Source organism: Pyrus communis, chromosome 17, assembly GCF_041283825.1.
Source record: "Pyrus communis isolate YQ-2024b chromosome 17, ASM4128382v1, whole genome shotgun sequence".
Classification (NCBI taxonomy): Eukaryota; Viridiplantae; Streptophyta; class Magnoliopsida; order Rosales; family Rosaceae; genus Pyrus; species Pyrus communis.
In genome coordinates this window covers 25,340,281-25,361,844 of record NC_142581.1, presented here as the reverse complement: position 1 = coordinate 25,361,844, position 21,564 = coordinate 25,340,281, and the positions used below count along the sequence as shown (strand labels likewise).

At 33.4% G+C, this 21,564-nt stretch overlaps 3 protein-coding genes across 4 annotated transcripts; 1 reads left to right on the top strand and 2 right to left on the bottom strand.

Annotated features, from left to right (window-relative positions):
- Positions 1-1,164: 1,164 nt before the first annotated feature.
- LOC148689682 (uncharacterized) lies at positions 1,165-12,702 on the bottom strand. The gene is made up of 11 exons (XM_088689897.1): positions 12,504-12,702; positions 12,332-12,390; positions 11,966-12,122; positions 11,352-11,467; positions 10,840-10,951; positions 9,927-10,049; positions 9,736-9,773; positions 9,041-9,530; positions 7,546-8,928; positions 3,697-3,743; positions 1,165-2,778 (listed from the first exon to the last, which is right to left on the bottom strand). The coding sequence occupies exons 8-11, from the start codon at positions 9,477-9,479 to the stop codon at positions 2,758-2,760; spliced, it is 1,890 nt and encodes a 629-aa protein (XP_088546023.1). The 5' UTR covers positions 9,480-9,530; positions 9,736-9,773; positions 9,927-10,049; positions 10,840-10,951; positions 11,352-11,467; positions 11,966-12,122; positions 12,332-12,390; positions 12,504-12,702; the 3' UTR covers positions 1,165-2,757.
- Positions 12,703-14,176: 1,474 nt separating this feature from the next.
- On the top strand, positions 14,177-17,349 carry LOC137708106 (uncharacterized). 2 transcript variants are annotated; one of them, XM_068447098.2, is made up of 5 exons: positions 14,177-14,457; positions 14,576-14,748; positions 15,296-15,394; positions 15,483-15,634; positions 16,680-17,349. In XM_068447098.2, exons 2-5 carry the CDS (start codon positions 14,578-14,580, stop codon positions 17,065-17,067), a joined length of 810 nt encoding a protein of 269 aa, XP_068303199.2. In that variant the 5' UTR covers positions 14,177-14,457; positions 14,576-14,577; the 3' UTR covers positions 17,068-17,349. The 2 variants fall into 2 exon arrangements, with proteins under 2 accessions (XP_068303199.2, XP_068303198.2); XM_068447097.2 differs by having other exon boundaries at positions 14,191-14,417.
- Positions 17,350-17,911: 562 nt separating this feature from the next.
- Positions 17,912-19,925, bottom strand: LOC137707869 (B-box zinc finger protein 24). Its single transcript, XM_088689459.1, has 3 exons — positions 19,559-19,925; positions 18,514-18,819; positions 17,912-18,356 (listed from the first exon to the last, which is right to left on the bottom strand). The coding sequence occupies exons 1-3, from the start codon at positions 19,745-19,747 to the stop codon at positions 18,123-18,125; spliced, it is 729 nt and encodes a 242-aa protein (XP_088545585.1). The 5' UTR covers positions 19,748-19,925; the 3' UTR covers positions 17,912-18,122.
- Between the last annotated feature and the right edge of the window lie 1,639 nt (positions 19,926-21,564).

Below are 21,564 nucleotides of genomic sequence, written 5' to 3'. Positions count from 1 at the left end.
ATGTCAAGCAATACCCTCCTTGCTGGCGAACTTGCTAAGCGAAATAAGAAGGTTGTGCCTGTTAGTGAGATTGTCAACTCTGTTTGAGATCTTTGCTACTGTAGTTTTTGCTTGCTATGTATACATTTGACTTTCCTGTGGCAACAGGCAGGCTAAATCTCTAATAATTATTATTATTACTAGTTCAAAAATGTATAAATTGTTCATGATCTTTTCCTTTTCCATATTGTTATTGGTTTTCATCAAACTAGTTGAAGCAAGCCAATTTACGTGCTCCGAATCCAAATGTAGCAATGATCAAGGTTCGGCTATCCATTTGCCATTGCGCCTCATGCGACATTGTGGTCTTGGGATTGAATGGAATCAAACCAAAGGTGAATAATTAAGAAAAACATTTTGAGCCCCGTCAATTGTTAGGAGAACACCTTTGTTATATTGATATTTGGAACAATGTTACTCTTGAATCGTGCATGTTACTTTCATTGGCAAGAAATTTGGTTTTTGTATTTTTTTTATTGTGAGTCTCACACTCGTCCAATATTATTAATTTTGATAATATCTTTAATAAAAAAGAAATTAAAATAGAACAATAATTTAGTCTCAGTTCGTGCAAACACCAAACTAGTGGCAGTAATATTTTTACTATTATGCTTCTTAATCCGACACTACACCAAACACTTTACTAAGTTTGTCCAACTTAGTCTAATCTAAGTTAGTCCAGCTTAGTCCCTGAAACTAATCCAGTCGAAGATAGTCCGGTGCAACAAACAGAAATCAAATTCGTTCACCAGTTGGTCTGTTGTTATCCCCAAGAGCTACTGCACAACACCAAGCCTTAGGGCGGAAAAAGGGTATTTCAGGCTTTCGAGGGAAGACTTGTGTCCCGTTTCCTTCAGGAAGACTTGTTTCTTATATTAACACATGAATTGAACCATATCGAAACATTCAACTTCGATTTGCATTGCCTACTTGCGAAAAGCACAAATAGAATTACCGATCATTCATTGTATGAAGCTTTTATGACCTCACTAATTGACCTTGCACTTTTAAGTTCATAACGAATGAAATGACCCCAGTATTATAGAAATGTAACTAGCAATAGTGCCCGCGCGTTGCTGCGGGTCTTAAAACTACTGGACATAAAAGAAGAAAACAGTCATTGCAAACTTGTAATGGATAGTTTGTAATTAACAGGTTTTTAGTATGTTCATGCTATTTAAACACAGAAAATATAATAAGAAAAAGAAGTAAAGTGTTGGCAGAAAGTGATGTAATTTGCGGCATACCTGTAGTCAAGTCTGTGTAATTGATTTTAGTTGTGAACACCGGTAACATGTATAACTCAAAGAACAAAAAAATAGCAGAAACTGAAGAAGAAAATGATGTGTACATAGAATATACTGCAGTAACTATAAATTAAGGTTAGAAGTGTTTTAATAGTGATATAAATTTGTGGTGGAGAATTATGTATAAGAGGATAACTGCTTTTATGAGTGTGAGTATATAACACGTCAAAACGATTATTAATAATTAACGAAATATTTGAAGTAAAAAAATATACATTTGATGTTGAAATTCAAGATAATAAATGTAGCTATAACTTATTAGAAGTGTTTAAATTGGCATTAACCGGTCGATAACAGTTTGTTCAATTATATTGAATATGATTAGACCATGTTACGATACGATGTTATAGGTAAATGAAGAAAAAATTATATAAGCTATTAGAAACAAAATATAATTGTAAATATAAAGTTGCGTCATTTGATTTTAAATAAGCATGTATATACTGACAGCAAAACGAAATCGTTAGGGTTTTATCCAAATTAGGAAAAATCTAAAATAAAAATTGAAACACAACCTTAGATGAAAAAAAAAAAAAGACTAACACTGTGAATTCTTGGCCCCCCGACCATCCATTGCATTTGGTAATTTTTTAATTTATACGAATAAAGAGTAAGTGAAATTGGATGCATACCTGGGATGAGAATTTGAATAACGTTTCAGAAAATATAAGTTTGTTGCAATTTAGTACAACAAAAATGAAAATTGATGTCTTATGCAATAAAATATATTTAGTGATAGTGTTATATAAGACTTGGAAAAGTATTGCAAATCATGCTATGATTAAATAGTAGTTTATTTGGCAATATTATAATTTTTAAAACAAAGTTAAATGTTGGCGATCTAAGACGGATCAGATTTACATAAATTGGTAAACTTAGGTTTAATTATATGGAGTAAGAATCATCATTTCCGTCTTTTCTCTTCAGAGGAATTAACTATTACCAATTTATATAGATACTTTCTTCTTCTAACTTATTGTGAATACATAGTTAATTATTTGTTTGTCTTGCAAAAGGTTTAAGGCTAACATTTGAAAGTATAAACAGACATGCTTCCATTAAAGATAAATCATGTCCATATTTTGTAAATCTGTGAAAGAACATATTAGATTAAAATATGTGGACATGGTAGTGAAAATGTCTAGTTTTATGCTTTTAGATATTCAATTTAACCTTTCAATATGCAAGCAAGTAATTTGTCATGTATTTAGATCATGTGAAAAGAAGATGGTTTGTATATATATTAGTAATAGCTAATTCCTCTGAAGAGAAAGCTTAGTAAAAATTGTAATTAAACGTAAAACATTAACAAAACAAAATTAATAAAGTATTAATTAATTTTACATACCTTTGAATGTTTGCCTCCATTGTTTGAAAATGTATTTGTCAGCATTGTAAGCTCCTTGCTGAATTAGCAATTTTTTTTTCCTTCCTAAAATTGTAAAATAAAGTGTTAAAAAAAAGTTTTATGGAAATTAATTATAATATATAATAATTAGTTGACATGGATGGAAAAATGGTGGCATACGTAGGAAGAAAGTATAAAAACCAAATTTGAATGTAAGAAATAAAAAACAATTTGTAATTCATTATCATGCATTGTTATCTGTTTTATGGTAAACATAAAAGATGAAAGGTTTAAGGAACTTTAGACAATTCTTCTATTACAACATGGAAATATTCTCATGGAAAAAACATAATTGAACCATGGAACTAATTATCTCACAAATAATGATTGTATGGATACCTAAGACAAAACTGAACCAGATTTAAAGAATTGTACAGAGAGTTGTTTCATAGCTTTCATACGATCATCAATTAAGTTTTGCATAGTTATGTCCCATAATTTTAGGAATGAAAGAAACACATATGGCACTCATACTCTGAACTGAAAATATTCTTTAATTTCTTCAGTAATAACGTTGTTAAGGGAGAGAATGAAACTGGAATTTTATATTTTGGAGATTTTAGTGCACACATACATATCACATGTGCACGGAAAGCAGATTGAATTCAAATTGCAATTATATCCTCAATTGGCAATCTAAGATTTTACTATCTAAAAAAGTAGACTTTTACAAATTTATGCAGTTTATTGTTTTATGAACTGAAATCCCTGTCAAAAAAATGTAATGACGGATGAGGAATTACAATTTCATACCAACATGAGCCTTGAAATGTTACATCTATAAATTCTGAGTTGAAGGAACCCAAAAGTTGAATTCGTAGCTTTCAAAGAGATGCAAATTTTTCCTAAACTATTAAAGGCCAGGCTCATGACACATAATCTCTAAGCAGCCAAAGAAGAAAAAAACTAAAAGCTAAGATATTGTATGTACATTTCAACTACCTTAGGTAAAGCAATGACAAAGGCCTGATGTTCCAATGATGCAAAACCTGTAAAGTTGGGCAATTAGAAAAATTAATTCTTTTGGTTATAAATATTCAATTAGATACATTTTAAAAAAGAACCAGACAAAAAATGCAGATAAACGTGAGTTATGAAGATTGAGACAGCATAGAGGAAATGAAATAGACCTCATCAAGAGTAATACTACTGTAGTTTGTAGAAGGTGCTCAATCCTTAATGTCTTCAATTAGATTGATTTTAAATAGGATCAGCTGCTGCTATTTTTTCGATGTAGGACAATCGGGTCCTAACATTTCCCCAATAGAAAACTCTAACTCCTAAAGTATGATTATATATCAGAATTTATAAACAAAGCCAGAGGAAACATTATGATTATTGAGCTAGTACTGAATAATGGGTACAAAATTGAAAGTTTTGGATGGTCAACCTTGTTTGCAGATGAAATTAAGCATCCCGAAAAACCAAAACAAATCAATTTAACATAAAAGTTTGTACTACTCACCTCAAATTGGCCGGAGAACTCATAATGGAATTTCTAGCTCGCAATTTTTCCGTAACCTTTTCCATCTCAGTATTTCTAAATAGGACATGGATTCTATAACATTAGTTAAAGAAAAAATTTATCTATACTACACATGCAGATCAATTCCCAATAAATTAAGATGAAATCAAGGTATGGAATATATTAATTTAGGGTTGGAAAATCACCTTGAAATTTCAGTCGACAGAGATTGAGCAAGAAAGCCGAGAGACGAAGACATTGGGAGAGATGGAAGAGAGAAAAGTTTGAGAGATGAGAAAGTGAGAGATGCAGAGTCTCTGAACTGGGTTAATTTTCTTGTAAATTTTGTAACACATCTTTAAAAACAATATTCAAAGTACAGTTTTTAACACTACTCTCTACATTTTCTATTAAAATTTTTAAACCTTCTCTTGATGTCACTCTTGATAATGCTACATATAATTGGCCATGTGTAAAAACAGGTTCTGGAAGATATAAACCAACTTGTTTAAGAGATTGTCCTTGACTTTTATTAATTGTCATTGCATAACATGCTCTAATTGGAAATTGACGTCTTTTGAAGATGAAGGGCCACTTATTTTCTGTAGCTGTAAGAGTGATTCTTGGTATGAAAACTTTATGACCAATATTAGTACCAGTAAGAATTTTAGCTTCAATAATTCTATCAAATAATTGAGTAACAACTAATCTAGTTCCATTACACAAACCTGAAGACTGATTTAAGTTTCGTAGTAGCATAATAGGCATTCCTATTTTTAATACCAAATTATGTGCAGGTAAACCATTGAATTCAAGCTTGTTTAAAAATTCTGTGGGGTACATTATTTCAAGATTTTCAACATTTGCATTTGAAGAACATAAAGAATCATAACTCAAAAATGTATGTTGTTGTCCAGGTAATAAATTAATTATATAATTATTCACATCTGTAACAGTTGTATTTCGAGGTGTTACAATAGCTCTTTCCCTTAAATAAGCAAAATTGTCAAAAAAAGTTTCAAAACTCGGGTATGTTGCAGAAAAAATTGAATGGATAGCATTTGTAGAACAATCAATTATCAAATCTTGTGGTATTTGAATCAAAGATGAATCCCTATCAATTGAATTATTCATATTGTTTGCATCATTAATTTGTCCATCACCAATTTGTAGAATCCAATTTGCAAAAGAACTAATTTTATTTTTTTCTTCAATACTCAATCCATTTTTTGACAATCTCATATTTTCTTTCAAATGAAAAATTTTAAAATATGGCCATAAATAAGAACTATTCAATGAAGCATTTATTATATCCTCTTTAGTTCCTTCAGGAATAACAGGCAATATTTGTCGAAAATCACCACCCAATAAAAGAGTTTTTCCACCAAATGGAACATTTTTATCGAAAGCTTGTGAATTTGATAAAATATCCGAAAATGATTTATCCAATGCTTCAAAACAATATTTATGATTCATAGGTGCTTCATCCCATATAATTAAATCTGTTTTTTCAATTAATCCTGCAAGATGAGTTTTTTTCTTTATTGAACAAATTGAAGAATCAGTAATAATCAAAGGGATTTTAAATCTAGAATGGGTTGTTCTACCACCTGGTAATAATAATGATGCTATTCCTGATGATTCAACAGCTAGAACAATTTTACCGTCTGATCTAAGCTTACTTGTAATTGTATCCCATAAAAAAGTTTTTCCAGTGCCTCCATGACCATAAACAAAGAATAGACCTCCTTTTTTTGCATTCACAGCATTTAAAACACAATCATAAACATGTTTTTGACCTTGGTTAAGCTGTGATTTCAAAAGTGCATGTTTCTTATAAAGTTCTTCACAATCATAATTTAATTCTTCTCTCAAAAGCCTATTTTGAATTTCTAACATTTTTTCTGCATTAGGCATGGGAAGATGATATTTTTTCAAAGAGGTAGATGCATTATTAAAAAGTAATTCTAATTCAAATAGCACTGAATTTTTTAATTCATGTTCTGGCACAATCATATCTGGAATTGCAAAAGCTTTTCGCAATTTGTATAAAATGTCATCATACATGTTTTGCCAATGACTATCAAAAAGATTTTGAGGATTTGCTACATCACAAAATAAAATTATTGTGACAAACAATTGTCTCAATTGAGCAGACGATGCAATATGTGCAGCACTTGATAAAGCCTCAATCCATTCTTTATCATCACCTAATAGTCCTAATGATTTGCATGCAGAATGGTAGGAAGAATGTACAACACCATTAACTGTTTTTAAATCCTCAAAACTAATGGCGCCTTTTTTTAAATTCAAAAGCATTCTCAAATAATATAATTCGCCAGATGCAGGATGTACATATGCTATTCTGCCAATTGATGCTTTATATTTTCTTGGCTTCCAAGTTTTTTTCTTTACATCATACAAAAATTTTGTGGGAATTTGTGCATAAGTTAGTTCACGTGCGTTAGGAAAGTTTTTGTTCAATTCAAACCAACTTGTTAACATTGTGTTTTCAAAAGCTTTTTGATTAATGATTGACTGTAGTGATTGATCAGCAGTAAAAACAACATTTTGTTCTAATGGTAAATGAACTGGCAATCGCTCTACAGAAGGCTCTCTATGATGTATGAAATATTGAAATAGTCTCCAAACAGCCTCATAAGGTGATATATATCTACAATTGAGGTATGCTAAAATCTCATCATTCAAATTTTTTTGAAAAACTAAACGTGCTCTATCTGAACCTTTATTTACATATTTGAATAAATATTTTATAAGCATTGATTGACAACAGGATTCAACATTTATATGTGCATTATATTTTAGTAATAACTCAGCATTGTAAGGAACAACAAATCTATTATCAACTTTTATGCCGTTTTTAATCACAAATTTTTCTTCATCTTCACGACGTTTATAAACAGCAAAACCATTTGTGTCAAAAATTGTTTCGCTTTTATATGGCTTAGGAAAGTTTTTAGAACATTTATTTTCTCGCATGCAAGGTGATTTTGGATTAATACAACCACATGGACCATGAATCATAAACTGATTAACAGTTTCATAAAGTTGTGGATGCAAATTTTTATCAGGTAATTCAGCAGAAATAATTGAGTCTATATCTGATGCGCAAAAACATTTCACATTTGGTTTCAGCCATATTAACATATGAGAATGAGGTAAACCTCTTTTTTGAAACTCAACTGTGCAAAGATCTGTTCATGATGAAAAAATGAAAACAAAGAAAAGAATAAAAGTAAATTTTATAATAAATAAGAAAACTAAAAAGCTTGAAATAAGTGCTAGAATGAGTTTTAGTAACTTACTTGCTTGAATTTCTCCAAAAGGCTTCCCGGACTTGATGAAATCAATCATATGATCAAGCTTTATTTTGAAGATTCTAGAAATTATATCAGGCCTATCTTCAGGTTTGAATCCTGGCTTATTCTCAAACTCTCTTGTGATTTCTGGCCATTTAACATTACATGTAAATGTTATAAACAAATCAGGATGTCCGTATTCTCTACAAATAGCCATAGCATCTTGATAATTATTTATCACATATCTAGGACTTCCAGTATATGAAGCAGGTAATACAATTTTTTGTCCCAAATTATTTGCATCAGTATCACCTTTTGAGAATGCATCATATATCCCTTTATAAACTTCACTTCTCAAATTTTTTTGATTTTGTCTAATATAATCTAATCTATCTTCTTCAAGTGTTGCAAAAGAATCGACCAAATATTGTTGAAAAAGTCTTCCTCCTCTTAACAAAGTACTTAATGGTGGTTCTCGCTCTTGAATTTGATAAGCAATGAAAGCTCTCATTGGTATTCTTTGTCTTTTAGTTTTTTTACCTCTATAATTTTCATTCCATTTTAAATCTGGTCTATAACCATCTTCACCATATGGAAAAAGAATTGGATATTGCAAAGACATAAATTTAGGATTCAACTTTGTTACACGTTTTAATTCGTGACTTTTAGACTCTATAATAATATCTCGATTAGAATCATACAATCCTATATCTCCAACTATCAAACCACCTATTTCATCAGTTGTAGGTTGCTCATATTGTTTGCTATCATTTAATTGCCTGCCTAGCAAAGTCATTTTTAATGAAGAAAGACCATCGTTTTCAAATTTATCTCTTGCCATTCGAAAAAGTTTAACCAATTCATTTGATGCATCGAACATTTTGATTAACCCTTCTACAATTGTTGGATCTAGCCTTTGATTGTTTCCATTGGAATTAAAAACTTTGAGTCGATTTTCCACCTCATTATATGTATCATAGACATACAGTTGAGCAAATTTTGGAGACTCATTATCAACAGGCAAAAGAGATCCCATTAAATGACAAACTTGACCACTGATTTTGAAAATATAAGGGCTTGATCCATTGTTAATTGAGTTATCAACTTTGGCTCCCATTGAAGTGAATGCAAACATTGAGTTATAAGTTCTAATATTTTCTCGAAATGATAAATTTTTTTGCCCTTTCGTTGGATCAAGTAAGTAATCTAAAAATGGTGGTGCTGGTTTTGGATTTGGAAACTTAATTTTTCCTTGTTGGCAACAAAGAGTGAAAACAGGTAGATCGTTTTTACACTTTGGTTTAAGAGACTCTTTTAGCCAAAAATAAGCACCACAATGAACACACTTATAATTTTTATCTCCTAAGTCCGCATATTCTTTAACAACTCCTACAAAAAAAGATACAAAAACAAAACAAAATGAGCGTAATATTATTTAGGCAATTAGAAAATTGAAATTCATAATATATCAAATTAATAGATGCATAAATTAAGAACTAACCTTTTCTATTCTTTTGAAAAAATGCTTGACCCTTGTTCATAAGATTACTATTCTGATCATCAAAGGTTTGTTGAGTGTTTTTTGTAGATTGGTCTAATACATTGACAACCTTTTTTCCCTTTTTATCTCTTAAGAGAACATTTTTTTCAACAACAGTCATGCAATGTGATTCATTGATATTGGAAGAACTTACGTTTTCAACATCTTGTTGAACAGAAGATGTGCTAGTACCATCTTGGTAGTCAATGGCTGAGTTTTCGTGAATAATTGGACTACTCTTAGATAAGAAAACATCGACATAGTTTTGTATACAACTTATTCTACACACTCTTTTAAATTGTCTGTCATATTCAGATAAAACATTGGATTGATTATTGACAAACTCTTTCTCGTGTTCTGTATCATTAATTGTTAAAGCATTTGCAAGTCTTTTTGACATGATGGAATCAAATTGTGATACAAATTTGAAAACAAATTAGTGCAAACCACGCTGGAAGAAAAGACAAAAAATGAAAAAAAGAAGTATCAACAAACATATAATGGGAAGATTAAACAAATATATACTATAATGATTAAAAAGAATAGATCACCCAAATTTTAAAATGCGACTGGAAAAAAAAAAGTTATAAAAAAAAAAGAAGATTAAAAAAAAGTAAAGTTTAAATTTAAATAATTTAAAATTTAAAATTGCTCACCTTAAACAATTGAAATTTTAGAAAACACGATAGCCAATCTGTTCAAAAAGGCAAACAACAAACAATTATTACAATGGACAATAGAATTTAGTTCAGCAACAAATGGCAAGAAAGAAAATATAAAACAAATAATAAATAGAACTTAAAAAAATTTAAAAATTAACAAAGTAATAAGATAACTACATTCTTACTTCTTATAGTTCAGTTGCGAAACAATGCACCAATACACCATGCAACCACAGAACAAAATTTTTGCAGATAAGCTTTCAATGGGAGTATCACTTTTTACTTGTCTTATCCACGCTGAGTGGAAACTGGAAAGATCAACAGTATTAACAATATTTATTCTCAATGAAAAACAAATTACAAAAAATAAAAAAACCAATTGATTTTTACTAATACATAAATTATATAAATTGATGGCTAGATTATCAAATATATCGTGAGAACATAGGAGCACTAAAACTTTTTTAAACAATGGGTGACACAGAATTAACAAATACACCTGTTCAAAGAAATGTATATGTTAACTAAAACAAAAATTGTTATCACAATAGAAAATTGTAATATCACTCCGTGATATTGACAGTTTTTGCAAACATCTAACTTTTTTAATAACACAGTATATGACTATAAAAAAGCATTTTACATATAATTTACCTATGATATTCACAGTTTTACTAAAAACGATAACACAGTTAACTACAAAAATAAAAACTAACTATGGTTCCAAGAATCATGATTAACACAACGTGGAACCGATGGGTTTAAAATGTATTAGCTAAAATTAAAAGTAACTTCTCAGATAAAAAGGTAATATACAGAGTAAAGGAAAAAAAAAAAAAAAAACAACAAAAGGACTATACTGCATAGATAACATTGATAAAAAAAACAAAACATTCTATTTTTATGATAATGTACTATCTAGTTATAAAATTATAACATAAAAGTAGCTCAACATTATAACTTAAGTAAAGAAATATTTAAAAAGAATGATTCAATATACAATTTAGAGCCACAGTATTGACTAGAATCAGACAATTGTCAAACAAAAGGAAGAAATATAATCTTGAACACAATATTAACAAAGTGAAAAGCACTTACAAACACAATCAATTGTCTGTAAACTTGACAGCTGAAAGCTAACTTGGCAGTTAAAATTACAATAGGAACTGAGATGCAGCAAAGATTTTTTTTTTTTTCAACCAAAATTAATCTGCAGATGATTGCAAACAAAGAAATAATTAATTCTCAAATAAATATAAAACGAATTTAAAATATTTCAAGGCTACTTTTAATAACAGCATAATAAAGACAAAGATTTTATCAACATGACTCTCAATTTTATGCAGGTTGGGATAATCCAATTTAAAAGAAAGGAATTTCTTCCCTAATTGTTGTGATAAGAATCACTTAAAGACAATAAGAACCACTCCAATTCATAATAGCAGAGTGTGCTCGTACATAAGAGATGCTTATGCAACCTCCGAACTTCTCAGAAGAAATGATGTTGATACATTAGAGATTCATACAACTGGAAGGTACAATTTCTTAATAATTGAAAAGTAAGCATACATGTTAACTACTATTAAGCTGATTGAGGGAAGAACTTTTACCACTTCTATGGATGTTCTATGCACTTTAATCTAGTTGAGCTCAAAACTTCAACATTAATTCAGGCATAGGTAGTCACACTTTGCTAAGCCTTAATTTCTTCAAACACCAATATTTCCTGCAAGAAAAAAATCAAATCACATTAGAAAACAGCATTGAATACAGTAAGAAAATCAACGAAACAGTCAATGCAATACGAAAAAACTTCAATATTACACCAACCAACCAATCGATGTACAGGAAAACCCTAACCTAAAAGACCAAAATTTTCCAAAACGAAAAATGCAATTAGATGGAACAACCAGACACAAACGTCCGAAAAAAGCAGAAAACATTCCACATAAAACAACCCACACACCTTAATCGAAAAGGGTTTCCAAGATTGGACAGAGAAACCCTAAAATCGATAAATCAGTATTTCTTGAAACAAAAAATGCAATCAGATTAAACAACGATGCTAAAAACACGAAAAAAAATAGGAAAGAACGGATAAAAAAACGCAAAGATTTTAATTTTACACCAATCGATCTACAAATTTTCTTCCTAATCAAAGAAAAGAGAAAAAGAATAAAATAGTCAAACCACCTAAAACACCGCAATCAGCCAGAAAACCCACCTCTTCAGATGGCAAACGATCAACACAAACAGAGAAGCAAGGAAACATGAAGATCGAACATGGAAAAAAGCAGAGAAACAGAGAGCAAAGCACAAAACCCAAAAAAAAACTGTTCAATTTCTAACACCAGAGCACAAAACCAAGCAAACACCGCCACCTGCAACAGAAACAACACAGTAAAACAGAGTTCTAGAGAGAAAAAAACAGAGGACTTCAATTTTACATCGATCGAGCAATCGATCTAGATGAAAACCCTAAACCTCGAAGACCAAGATTTCCTAAAACGAAAAATCAAATTAGATGGAACAGCCACACACAAATCATCGAAAAAAATAAGAAAAGATTTGAAAGAAAAAACTCACATACCTTAATCAGGGGTTTGCAAGGTTGTACAAAAAACCCCTAAAATTCGCACACCAATTTTCCTGAAACAAAAAAACCCAATCAGATTAAACAACCACACTGAAAACACAAATTTTCTTCCCAATCAGAGAAAAGATGATAAAAAAAGAAAGAAAAAAAAAAGCACAGAAACCACCTGAAATAGTACAATCAGCCGGAAAAAGAAACTCTTCACACAACACACGATCGACGATCGACACGGCGAGAGAAGCAGGGAGACACGAAGGGTTGACGCAGGGAGAAAAGCATAGAGAGGAAAGAAAGGAAAAAGCAACGGAAGAAAATGGAAGAGCCTTCGAGCACCTTCCTCACCAAAAACGAAAAGGAACGGTGGAGAACTCTTCGAATCAGACTAACGTGTCAACATCGCTTAGAAGCAAACAGGCAGGCACGCCCAGCACCTATGATGAAGGGCAAAATGGCCAATTTACTGCACAATCCCACTAAAGCCGAAAAACCATGAAGAAACTGAGGGACGAAACCGGAACGGCACTGTTAATGAACAGTGCCAATCCGCTGAGATTTAGTATATATAGAATTTCCAATTGTAATTGGTGTAAGATTCCTAGAAAGCTATATGGTTTAGACGACAAGTCTACTCAACTTCTGTTTCATTCTAAGACTAATCGTTCTTCTTCCTTATTTTATATTGTTCATTTTGATGTGTGGATGTCTCCAGTTACTTATGTTATTGGGTTTGGTATTATGTGCTTTTTATTGATGATTTTTCTCACTACCCATTATGGTGGTGGTGGAGTATACGAAATATGAAATCTATCAAAATCTTGAGGGGAGATGTTGAATTTGTTATGACAAAAGAACTTATCATAAAGGTATCGTTTGGTATGCAGACGGGACAGGACGCGACAGGACGGAATGGAACGAAGCGGGAGCAAAGATGCCCTCGGATGGAAACAAGGAGGAAGAAGAAGGAGACGGAGAGGTTATAATTTTGTATTCCACGGATGTGGAACGAGTCGTTCCAGGGGGGTGAGGCGGAACGAAAATTCACCCAAAACTCGTCCCGTGGAATAGCTCATTCCACCCGTTTTAGGCGCATCAAACGTGGGACGGAACGCCTTGTCCCACTCTGTTCCGTCCCGTCCCATGTACCAAACGGTACCAAAAGCACTTAAAAATCCATGGCTTTTTAAAATTCTTTAAAATAGATGAAATTCTGAATACAACTGGACTTTTACAAACTCACAAAAAGTCATAACTGAATACCACAAGATTTTCATAGTCATTTTAGAAATCATATAAAGTCTTTATTTACTACCAGTGATTTTTGTTGATTCCTTAATTTGAAGTCAAGCAAAGTCTATCAAATTCCATATACAATACACCCCCAATAGGCAATCCAACACGCATTCAACCGCATCCCCAAATACTCTCTCATTCATTGCCTCGTCAATCTTCATGTTTATTCGGATGAGGGCAGAACGTCTTATCTTGCAGGATGTTGGTTCCAACAATCATGACAGATCCATTACATAAACATCACATTATCATTTATATTACATCATTAATCCCTAGATTTAATTTTCACAAATCATACGATTAGTGAACAAAGGGAAGCTAAGCAATTTCAATTAGATTTTGTAATGAGAAATTATACGTTAGATGTGGGTGTTACTCCTATTGTTGGGGATTCATACAGGCCTGTAAACTGGGTCGGGCCGACCCAGGCCTGAGGAGTGGTGACCCCAAGCCCGTTTCTTGTATACAACAAGCTCTTCACAGTGTCATTGCCACATGGTAGTTCCCTATTGGCCAAATGACGAAAGGCTTTTGTTTGGTTTTTTGGACACTAAAAAATAAATAAATAAAACTGAGAGAGGTCCCTTGAGCTACACAGTTTCCAAAATTTCTCAAATCCGACGCGGTCGCTGCCAATCCGCGGCAGAAATCGACGCCGCCTCCACCTCCAGCCTCCCATCTCATCCGTCGTCAGCTACCCACGAATCCCCTCTCCTCCTTAGTCTCTTTCTCTCGGTCTAGCGCGCCACCGCCTCCTCCCTCCACCTCAACCTCCAGAATCCAGATACAGGTGTTATACAAATCTTGTGCTAATTAGCCGTATTATACAAGTACCTAGCAGTATTGAGACTTAGAATTAGCAACGTCGTCGATTAATTTCAATAGAGATTAATCATCTCCTTGATTTTTATATTTTCCCCCTTTTGCGTGTGTGTGTTTTAACTGCAGAAATGTACAACAATGTGGGAAGCCAGCCTGGGGTTGGAATGCCGACGGCATCTCCGCAGCCGAATCCGTTTGGGAATACGTTTTACGGTGCTAGTTCAGGACTTATCCGTGGTGGATTGGGTGCATATGGAGAAAAGATTTTAGGATCAAGCTCTGAGTATGTACAAAGCAATGTAAGTAGCCAGAATCCACTATTATGATCTTGGTTAACTATGAAATATGAAGAATTTAGGATCAAATTGTAAAATTTCTGAATCAAGTTTTGATTTTTGCGAATCAGTTTTGCCCCTAGGGTTTATAAATTATTATCAATTTAGAATACTTTTAATTTGTTATGATTTTTCTTAAATCTCTTGATGCTCTTTATTGGGTAAAAGGTTGAGGATCTGTTAGTTAGATCGATCTATATTGTATTTGTACATAATGGCCCGATGCATAAGTTTGGAATTTTGTTTGAGATGCTGCTATATGTACTAGAATTCGATAGAATGCCTCTATACTGTTGTGCTACCTAAAACATTTTGCATTGATATCTAACTCATGTAAACTATATTGTCAACTGCTTTGAACACAGTAATCGCCTATTATGATTGTCTTCAAGTGACTAGATTTGCGTTTTTTTATTTCTAGTACTTTTTGGATGTTAGCAATGGCACTTAAGTTCGTACTTAATTCAAGGTAATCGAGTTAAATATTGATCGTTTCTGTTGGAATGAGCAGATCAGTAGGTATTTCTCTGATCCGCAATACTACTTCCAAGTGAATGACCAGTATGTGAGGAACAAATTGAAGGTCATTCTATTTCCATTTCTCCACAGGGTAAGCGCTACCATTTGAATTTTTTCTTGTGGAATCAAATTATCCTGCTACAGAACTTACTCATTCCTCCTGCCCTCTTTTATTTCAGGGCCATTGGACCAGAATAACTGAGCCAGTAGGAGGCAGGCTTTCTTATAAGCCCCCAATCTATGACATCAACGCACCAGACCTATACATTCCGTTTATGGCATTTGGTACCTATGTGGTTCTGGCTGGCTTCTCATTGGGTCTTCAGGGAAAGTAAGTTTATGAATCCTAGATGTACTCTATGCAGTTTTCTCTTCTATTTAGGTTAATGCTTTCATGGGAAATCAGTTTCTATAAGAACAAAGGGGTTTTCTTTTCACTGTAGAAGTGAGCTATGCATTCGTTTATTTTGCTGTTATTTCCTCTATTTGCAATTCTGTATACTACTATTAGTTTCCTACTTTCGTCAAAGTTTGGGAAAATGTTCTATTTGGTATGGAACATATGTGGTCCTTTTGTTTCATTGTTTTATAGTCTAGCTACATTTGGTTTTTCCCATGTTCATGGTCTTCCTTAATCTCAATTCAATATCCAGGTATGATAACTGTAGTACAATTGTTTTAACCTCTTAAATATGTTATGGGAGGCCAAAAAAAAAGGTAAAAGTAGATAACAATAAAATATCTCTCTGTCAAATGTTTCGTGGGCTTGGTACAATACAACTCCAAAATAATTTAGGTCAAGAGTGAAATGTAAAACTCTGACCACTTTGCCTTTTAGTTTCTTAAGGCTTTTTAAGAGGACTTTCAGTATATCATCCATAATAGTGCTCAGATTAACACTGATTTCCATGATTGTGCCTGTGACTTTCAATATATGATCAAAACGTATACTGCCGATGCAACAAATCACTCTTTTAGCAGACTATACCGTTCTTTTACTGGTAACCTGTGGGCAACTATAGCTGTTGTGTTAGAGAAAGCAGGACCCCCCGTTGATGATTTAGTTTCTTTCCTGTTCCTTTGTTTTTGTTTTTTCGTTGCTGTAGCAAATGAATTTACATTTGGGAGTCTTCTAGGTGTTGACTTTTGAAGAGAGAAGAATAATTTCCACTTGGACATCAATGTGAAACAATTAGCTATTGGATCATTTTCTCAACCTCAAGATTTTGTTACCATTCCTTTTTTTCCTTCTTCTTTTTTATATTTGTAATTATATTTTTATTGTTGATTGGTATTTCAATCTGTTAACATCAGAACTCGTATAAATCTTGGCACTCATGATATCTTAAAATTTTTTGTTGTTTACTGCCTGCCAGGTTTAGCCCTGAAGCTCTAAACTGGTTGTTTATCAAGGGCTTGCTTGGCTGGTTTATGCAAGTTGCACTACTGAAAGTATCATTGCTTTCCTTGGGCGGTGGTGAGGCACCATTGCTTGACATGGTGGCATATGCTGGGTATGCTTTCACGGGGTTGTGCTTGGCTGTACTTGGACGGATTATCTTGAGCTACTCGTACTACTTTTTGATGCCTTGGACGTGTATATGCATGGGAGTCTTCTTGGTGAAGACTATGAAGAGAGTTCTCTTTGCGGAGGTGAGGAGTTATGATTCAAGCAAGCACCATTATCTGTTGATCTTTATTGCTTTGGCTCAGTTCCCCTTGTTTACATGGCTTGGCAACGTTACTGTTAATTGGCTCATATAAAACCGCTTACTCTGTACGAGTTAGAACCCATTCCTGTTTATAGAAGTTTCTGAAATCTTGTATACGGTTTCTTTGTATTAATTTCGGTCCACGACTTTTGCTCCCAGATTTAAGAATTTTTAGAAATATTTTTCGAGTGTTTTTAGGGGGGTTATCAAGTAATTGTAATCAAAAGCAGTAAATCTGACTTGAAAATTTGTCGCTGAAGGGAGAAACCCCATTCCGATTGTTTTTCGTGCCCCGAAATTATTATCATTTAATTTCATTGGAAGTTACCTTGTCTGTCCTTGTTTTTTATTTTCTTGTCAAACGATAGATTTTGTTAGTTAGAAGTTAGATTAGCCACCGACGGAATTCGAACCATGCAAGGGCTCAACTACTTTTCATCATTTTGGTAAAGGGCCACCTGCTATTGTCTGCCCTTATTGTCTGCCCTTGTTGGGTGATGAAAGATATGTGCCTGAATAGAAAGGAACTAAATTTCGTGAAGGGGTTAATCGAAACGTTACGCTGAATAACTTTCAAGGTTAAGCCTGTTGCTCATTTTGTAACTACTAGTGTCTGAGCCTGTTTGAGGTTGAGCTTTGGCGCAATGGAAAAGTTGTTCCTTTGTGACAGAAAGGTAACAACTTTGAGTCGTGGTTAGGAAGATCAAGCTTCGGATTACACCGATACTTGGAGGGGTTCTGTAGAAAGTCATCCAATCCTCTGGCAATGTTGCCAAGAACTTGGAGCAAATTGACCCTTTTCTTTGGGATGGCCGGAGGATTGGCAAGTAATGCAAGGCAGGCAGGCAAGATTATATATCAATTATCCACAACAGTTATTTTCAATAGACGTGAAGTAAATAACAGGCATGTTTCCATGGAGTAAGGTCTTGTTGCCAGAGTAAGCGAAATTACATGCCGATGGATCAAATAAAATGGAAAATCCCGAAAATGCATTATAAATTCTTGTACACATACATAAATACATCCAAGTATTTACTTTGTATGGACATTATATAATTCAAAGTGTCAACTAATACCATGAAACCAGTTGATAGGCGTTTAAAATCAGCCAAGATCAGGGACAGTAAAATGATCATCATCGTCCTCCAACATTTCGATTCGAGGCTTCTTGTATGTACTGTTCGATTTGGCAGGTCTATACGAGGTAAAATTGGTTGCCTGCGACGGTGGAAGCTGAGGAACTTCAGCTGCTGCCAACGCTTTCTGAGGAAACTGCTCTACGCCGAAAATACCCATATCTGCTATCCATTCAAGCTCACCAAACTCAAAAGACTCTTTCTGATGAGAGCATAGACAAGAGATTTGTTTTAAGTATATGAACAGATGAAAGAAAATGCAAATGACATCATATTTTAGAACGTAAGCATCTTTACGTGTTGCGCTCAACGCATGTACAACTAGATAACAAGCAAATATATAGAGGGATATTTCTAACCTTGTCGGAAGATTCAAAATCGGATAATTGCAGCAAGTCATCAACACCCCAAGGGGATGAGGTACCAGAAGGCTGTGGTGTTGGGACTTTTGTTGAAACGATCTTGTGTGAGCTGTGACTACTGGGTGGCTCCAACCTACTCGGTTCAGTGTCCTTAGAACAACCGGAGCTCAATGCCACTCGGATTCCAGTGGCCAGGAACCTCTGGTGGTTTGCAGAGCGGCTATTCGCTGAATGAATTGATTCGTCGCAATCCTGACAAACGAGGGCTCTGTCTTCGACGCAGAATATAAAAGCCGCCTTGTCCTGCAAATCACAAGATAGATGAGAGATATAAACAAACAAACAACGCGAGACTGAAATTTGAGGCAATATAAGAGAACTTGGCAAACTCATCAGATCATTTAGTGATGCTAACATGGATATTGAAACCTCATTCGCATATCCGATGCTAGCTACAACTATAACATAGTATCAGAGAGGACAATTATTCACACCAGACTCTTCGAATCATGCGCTCAACGTCGCTCAATATAATTAATCGACGTGACACGAGAGGAGCGCATTGAAAATTTTAAATACCACACAGGGCATGCATCTACACTGGACATCTCAGTATACTAATTAAACCTTGACATCCAGTACTTGTGGCTCTATTGGTTTTCACTAGGTTTTGGGCAAAACTACTAGCACTATTAAAATGTTCAAAGCCATAGACGGAGGTTCAAACCCTAAGACATCTGCATTTAAAAGTAAAGTTACAACAAATTTTTTACAAACCATAATCTACAGATAATTCATCTAAACTAAAAGAATGAGGATTTGGACTTAAGTCTAGAGGATGAAGCTGACTCCTCTAACCAATTGAACTAAGCTTATATTAGCAAAAAAAAATTACTACAATTGAGCAGAGAGAGAATATATTACTTGAATGAACAGTTGAATTTCGAAAAGTAAACAAAATCTAACAAAAACAAGGTAAATCAAAACTGGGGATTGGAATATGCTTAGAAAATGGGGAATTAAGTGAAAGAAAATAAATTACTTGGCATATGTCACATCTGGGGAGTTTGTTTGACTTTGAGAGACACTCGAGGAGAAGCCTCTGGTGCTTGCTTGCAAGCTTATTCGCTGCATGTACTTCCACGTCACATTTGGCGCACAGCGCCGCCTCGTCGGCGCAGCAAATCACCGTCGCCTGAGCCTTCTCACACACATCACACTGAATTTTCATCTCCAATCTATCCTTCTCCTCCTCTATCTCCTCTTGAATATTTCAGAAAAACCTCCTAAACCCTTCACCAAAGATTAATGGAAGAACTGACGAAGAAGAAGAGAGAACAAATTATTGGAGTGGAGCGGGGGCCACCAGAATATATCTTGTGGCTCTAGAGACACTGGAGTGTCTGCATGGCTTACATGGTTAGCATTGCATGCATGAACTAGTGGCTACCAATAATTCTGACTGTTTTAAACCTTTTTTTTTAAATAGTTTTGCCAACTGTTATTTAATTCGTATTTGTTTTAGGTAGATTGTGTTGGTATGTTTGCTTACACGTCTCCACGATGGAAAGATAAACGCGAATTCTTCAACAAAAAAAAAAAACCAAAAAAAAGAAAGATAAACGCGAATTATACACTTGGTGCAGGTATGATATCATATCATATCATTTACCAGAAAAATAATGCCAACTTGTGACTTTTTTTTTTTTTTTTTTTTGAGTGAAGGGCAAAGTTGCTCTTTATAAATTTGACTTTGAGAGGAAAGATGATGGTCATTTTGTGAGCTATTTTTTTTTTTTTTTGTTTTTTGTTTTTGTTTTACCAATGATATTATTTACACTAGAGGTAGAAAAGTGGTCTAAATCTACAATGAACTATCAATAATGTGGTTCAAATTCGCCTTTAGCGAGAATCTAACCTAATACTTCTCACCTATCCGTAAAGAGGAATATTAATAGACCGTAGTACTAAATACCATGAGCTACTTTTAAATGGGAAAGGTAGTGAAGCTGGGACAGAAGTAAAGGTGACAAACCAACTCATTGGGTTGTTGATGGGTACCATTAGGACCAATTTAGTTTAATTTCACCTTATATCATCATTACCATTACTAATCTCACATCTATATTATGGTGATATTAAATTAAAATGATTTTAATGGGTGCCCATTAACAACCTAATGTGTTGATTTGTTGCAGGTCAATATATCCTACCAAACTACTAGTGAGGAATTATTGGGAGAAAACATTATTTTTTATGAATTTTTTAAGAAAATATATTATCTACACACTACACTAAATTCAGTGGCTTTGGGAGTTTGATTAGGGATGACAATGGTTCATTTGGGAACAGAAATGTTATATTTATCCCCATAATCATGAAAATTAACCATATCCATAACTGCAAATTAACCGTTGGGTATTATCCATAATCATACCCACCAGAAAATGGATTTCCCATCGGTTAATGGTTATATTCATCTTTGTCAATACAAAAAATATATTCGTTCAATTGACGTATGATAATTTAGTAAATATTAATTTCTTCATTAAATATTTGATGTATAAAATGATTTAATGAAATGATCTTGTGGAGTATAAAAATTAAATTTAAACATTGATAAAGTTGGTTGATCTTTGACATCTCTCATAAGTACCATTGAATTCTCATAGATTTTGATTCATATCAAAACTTATGAACTTTCCCACAAAATGCAACTCACATAATGCAATTTTTGTATTTACACTCAAAGTAAGGGATTTGGCGAATAATGAATATACATGTGTGTGTGTATATTTTAATACTTTAATATTATGAATAATTATATTATATATTATTTGGTTCGGATTCGGGACGAATACGGATTGGGAATCCCTATAACCATATCTAAAACTATAACCGAATAATATTCACGATTTTTCCCCATACCCAAAATATAGCCGAATTTTCATATCTAAATTCAATCCATTCGGGTGGTTATCCACGATTGTCGAATTTAACGGTTAGAATTGACATCCTAAGTCTAATTTTCAAATGTCAAAGTATGGA

Bases quoted from the DNA above. Each gene is read 5' to 3' on its own strand.
- LOC148689682 (XM_088689897.1), bottom strand. From the start codon at position 9,479: ATGTCAAAAAGACTTGCAAATGCTTTAACAATTAATGATACAGAACAC. The intron at 3,744-7,545 runs GTAAGTTACTAA...CCAACTTTACAG, and splicing joins TTTTGGAGAAATTCAAGCAA to GTTTTGCATCATTGGAACAT. The intron at 2,779-3,696 runs GTAGTTGAAATG...TTACAATTTTAG, and splicing joins TTGTCATTGCTTTACCTAAG to GAAGGAAAAAAAAATTGCTA.
- LOC137708106 (XM_068447098.2), top strand. From the start codon at position 14,578: ATGTACAACAATGTGGGAAGCCAGCCTGGGGTTGGAATGCCGACGGCA. The intron at 14,749-15,295 runs GTAAGTAGCCAG...TGGAATGAGCAG, and splicing joins CTGAGTATGTACAAAGCAAT to ATCAGTAGGTATTTCTCTGA. The intron at 15,635-16,679 runs GTAAGTTTATGA...ACTGCCTGCCAG, and splicing joins TCATTGGGTCTTCAGGGAAA to GTTTAGCCCTGAAGCTCTAA.
- LOC137707869 (XM_088689459.1), bottom strand. From the start codon at position 19,747: ATGAAAATTCAGTGTGATGTGTGTGAGAAGGCTCAGGCGACGGTGATT. The intron at 18,820-19,558 runs GTAATTTATTTT...TGTGATTTGCAG, and splicing joins CCAGATGTGACATATGCCAA to GACAAGGCGGCTTTTATATT. The intron at 18,357-18,513 runs GTTAGAAATATC...TGCTCTCATCAG, and splicing joins ATTTTGAATCTTCCGACAAG to AAAGAGTCTTTTGAGTTTGG.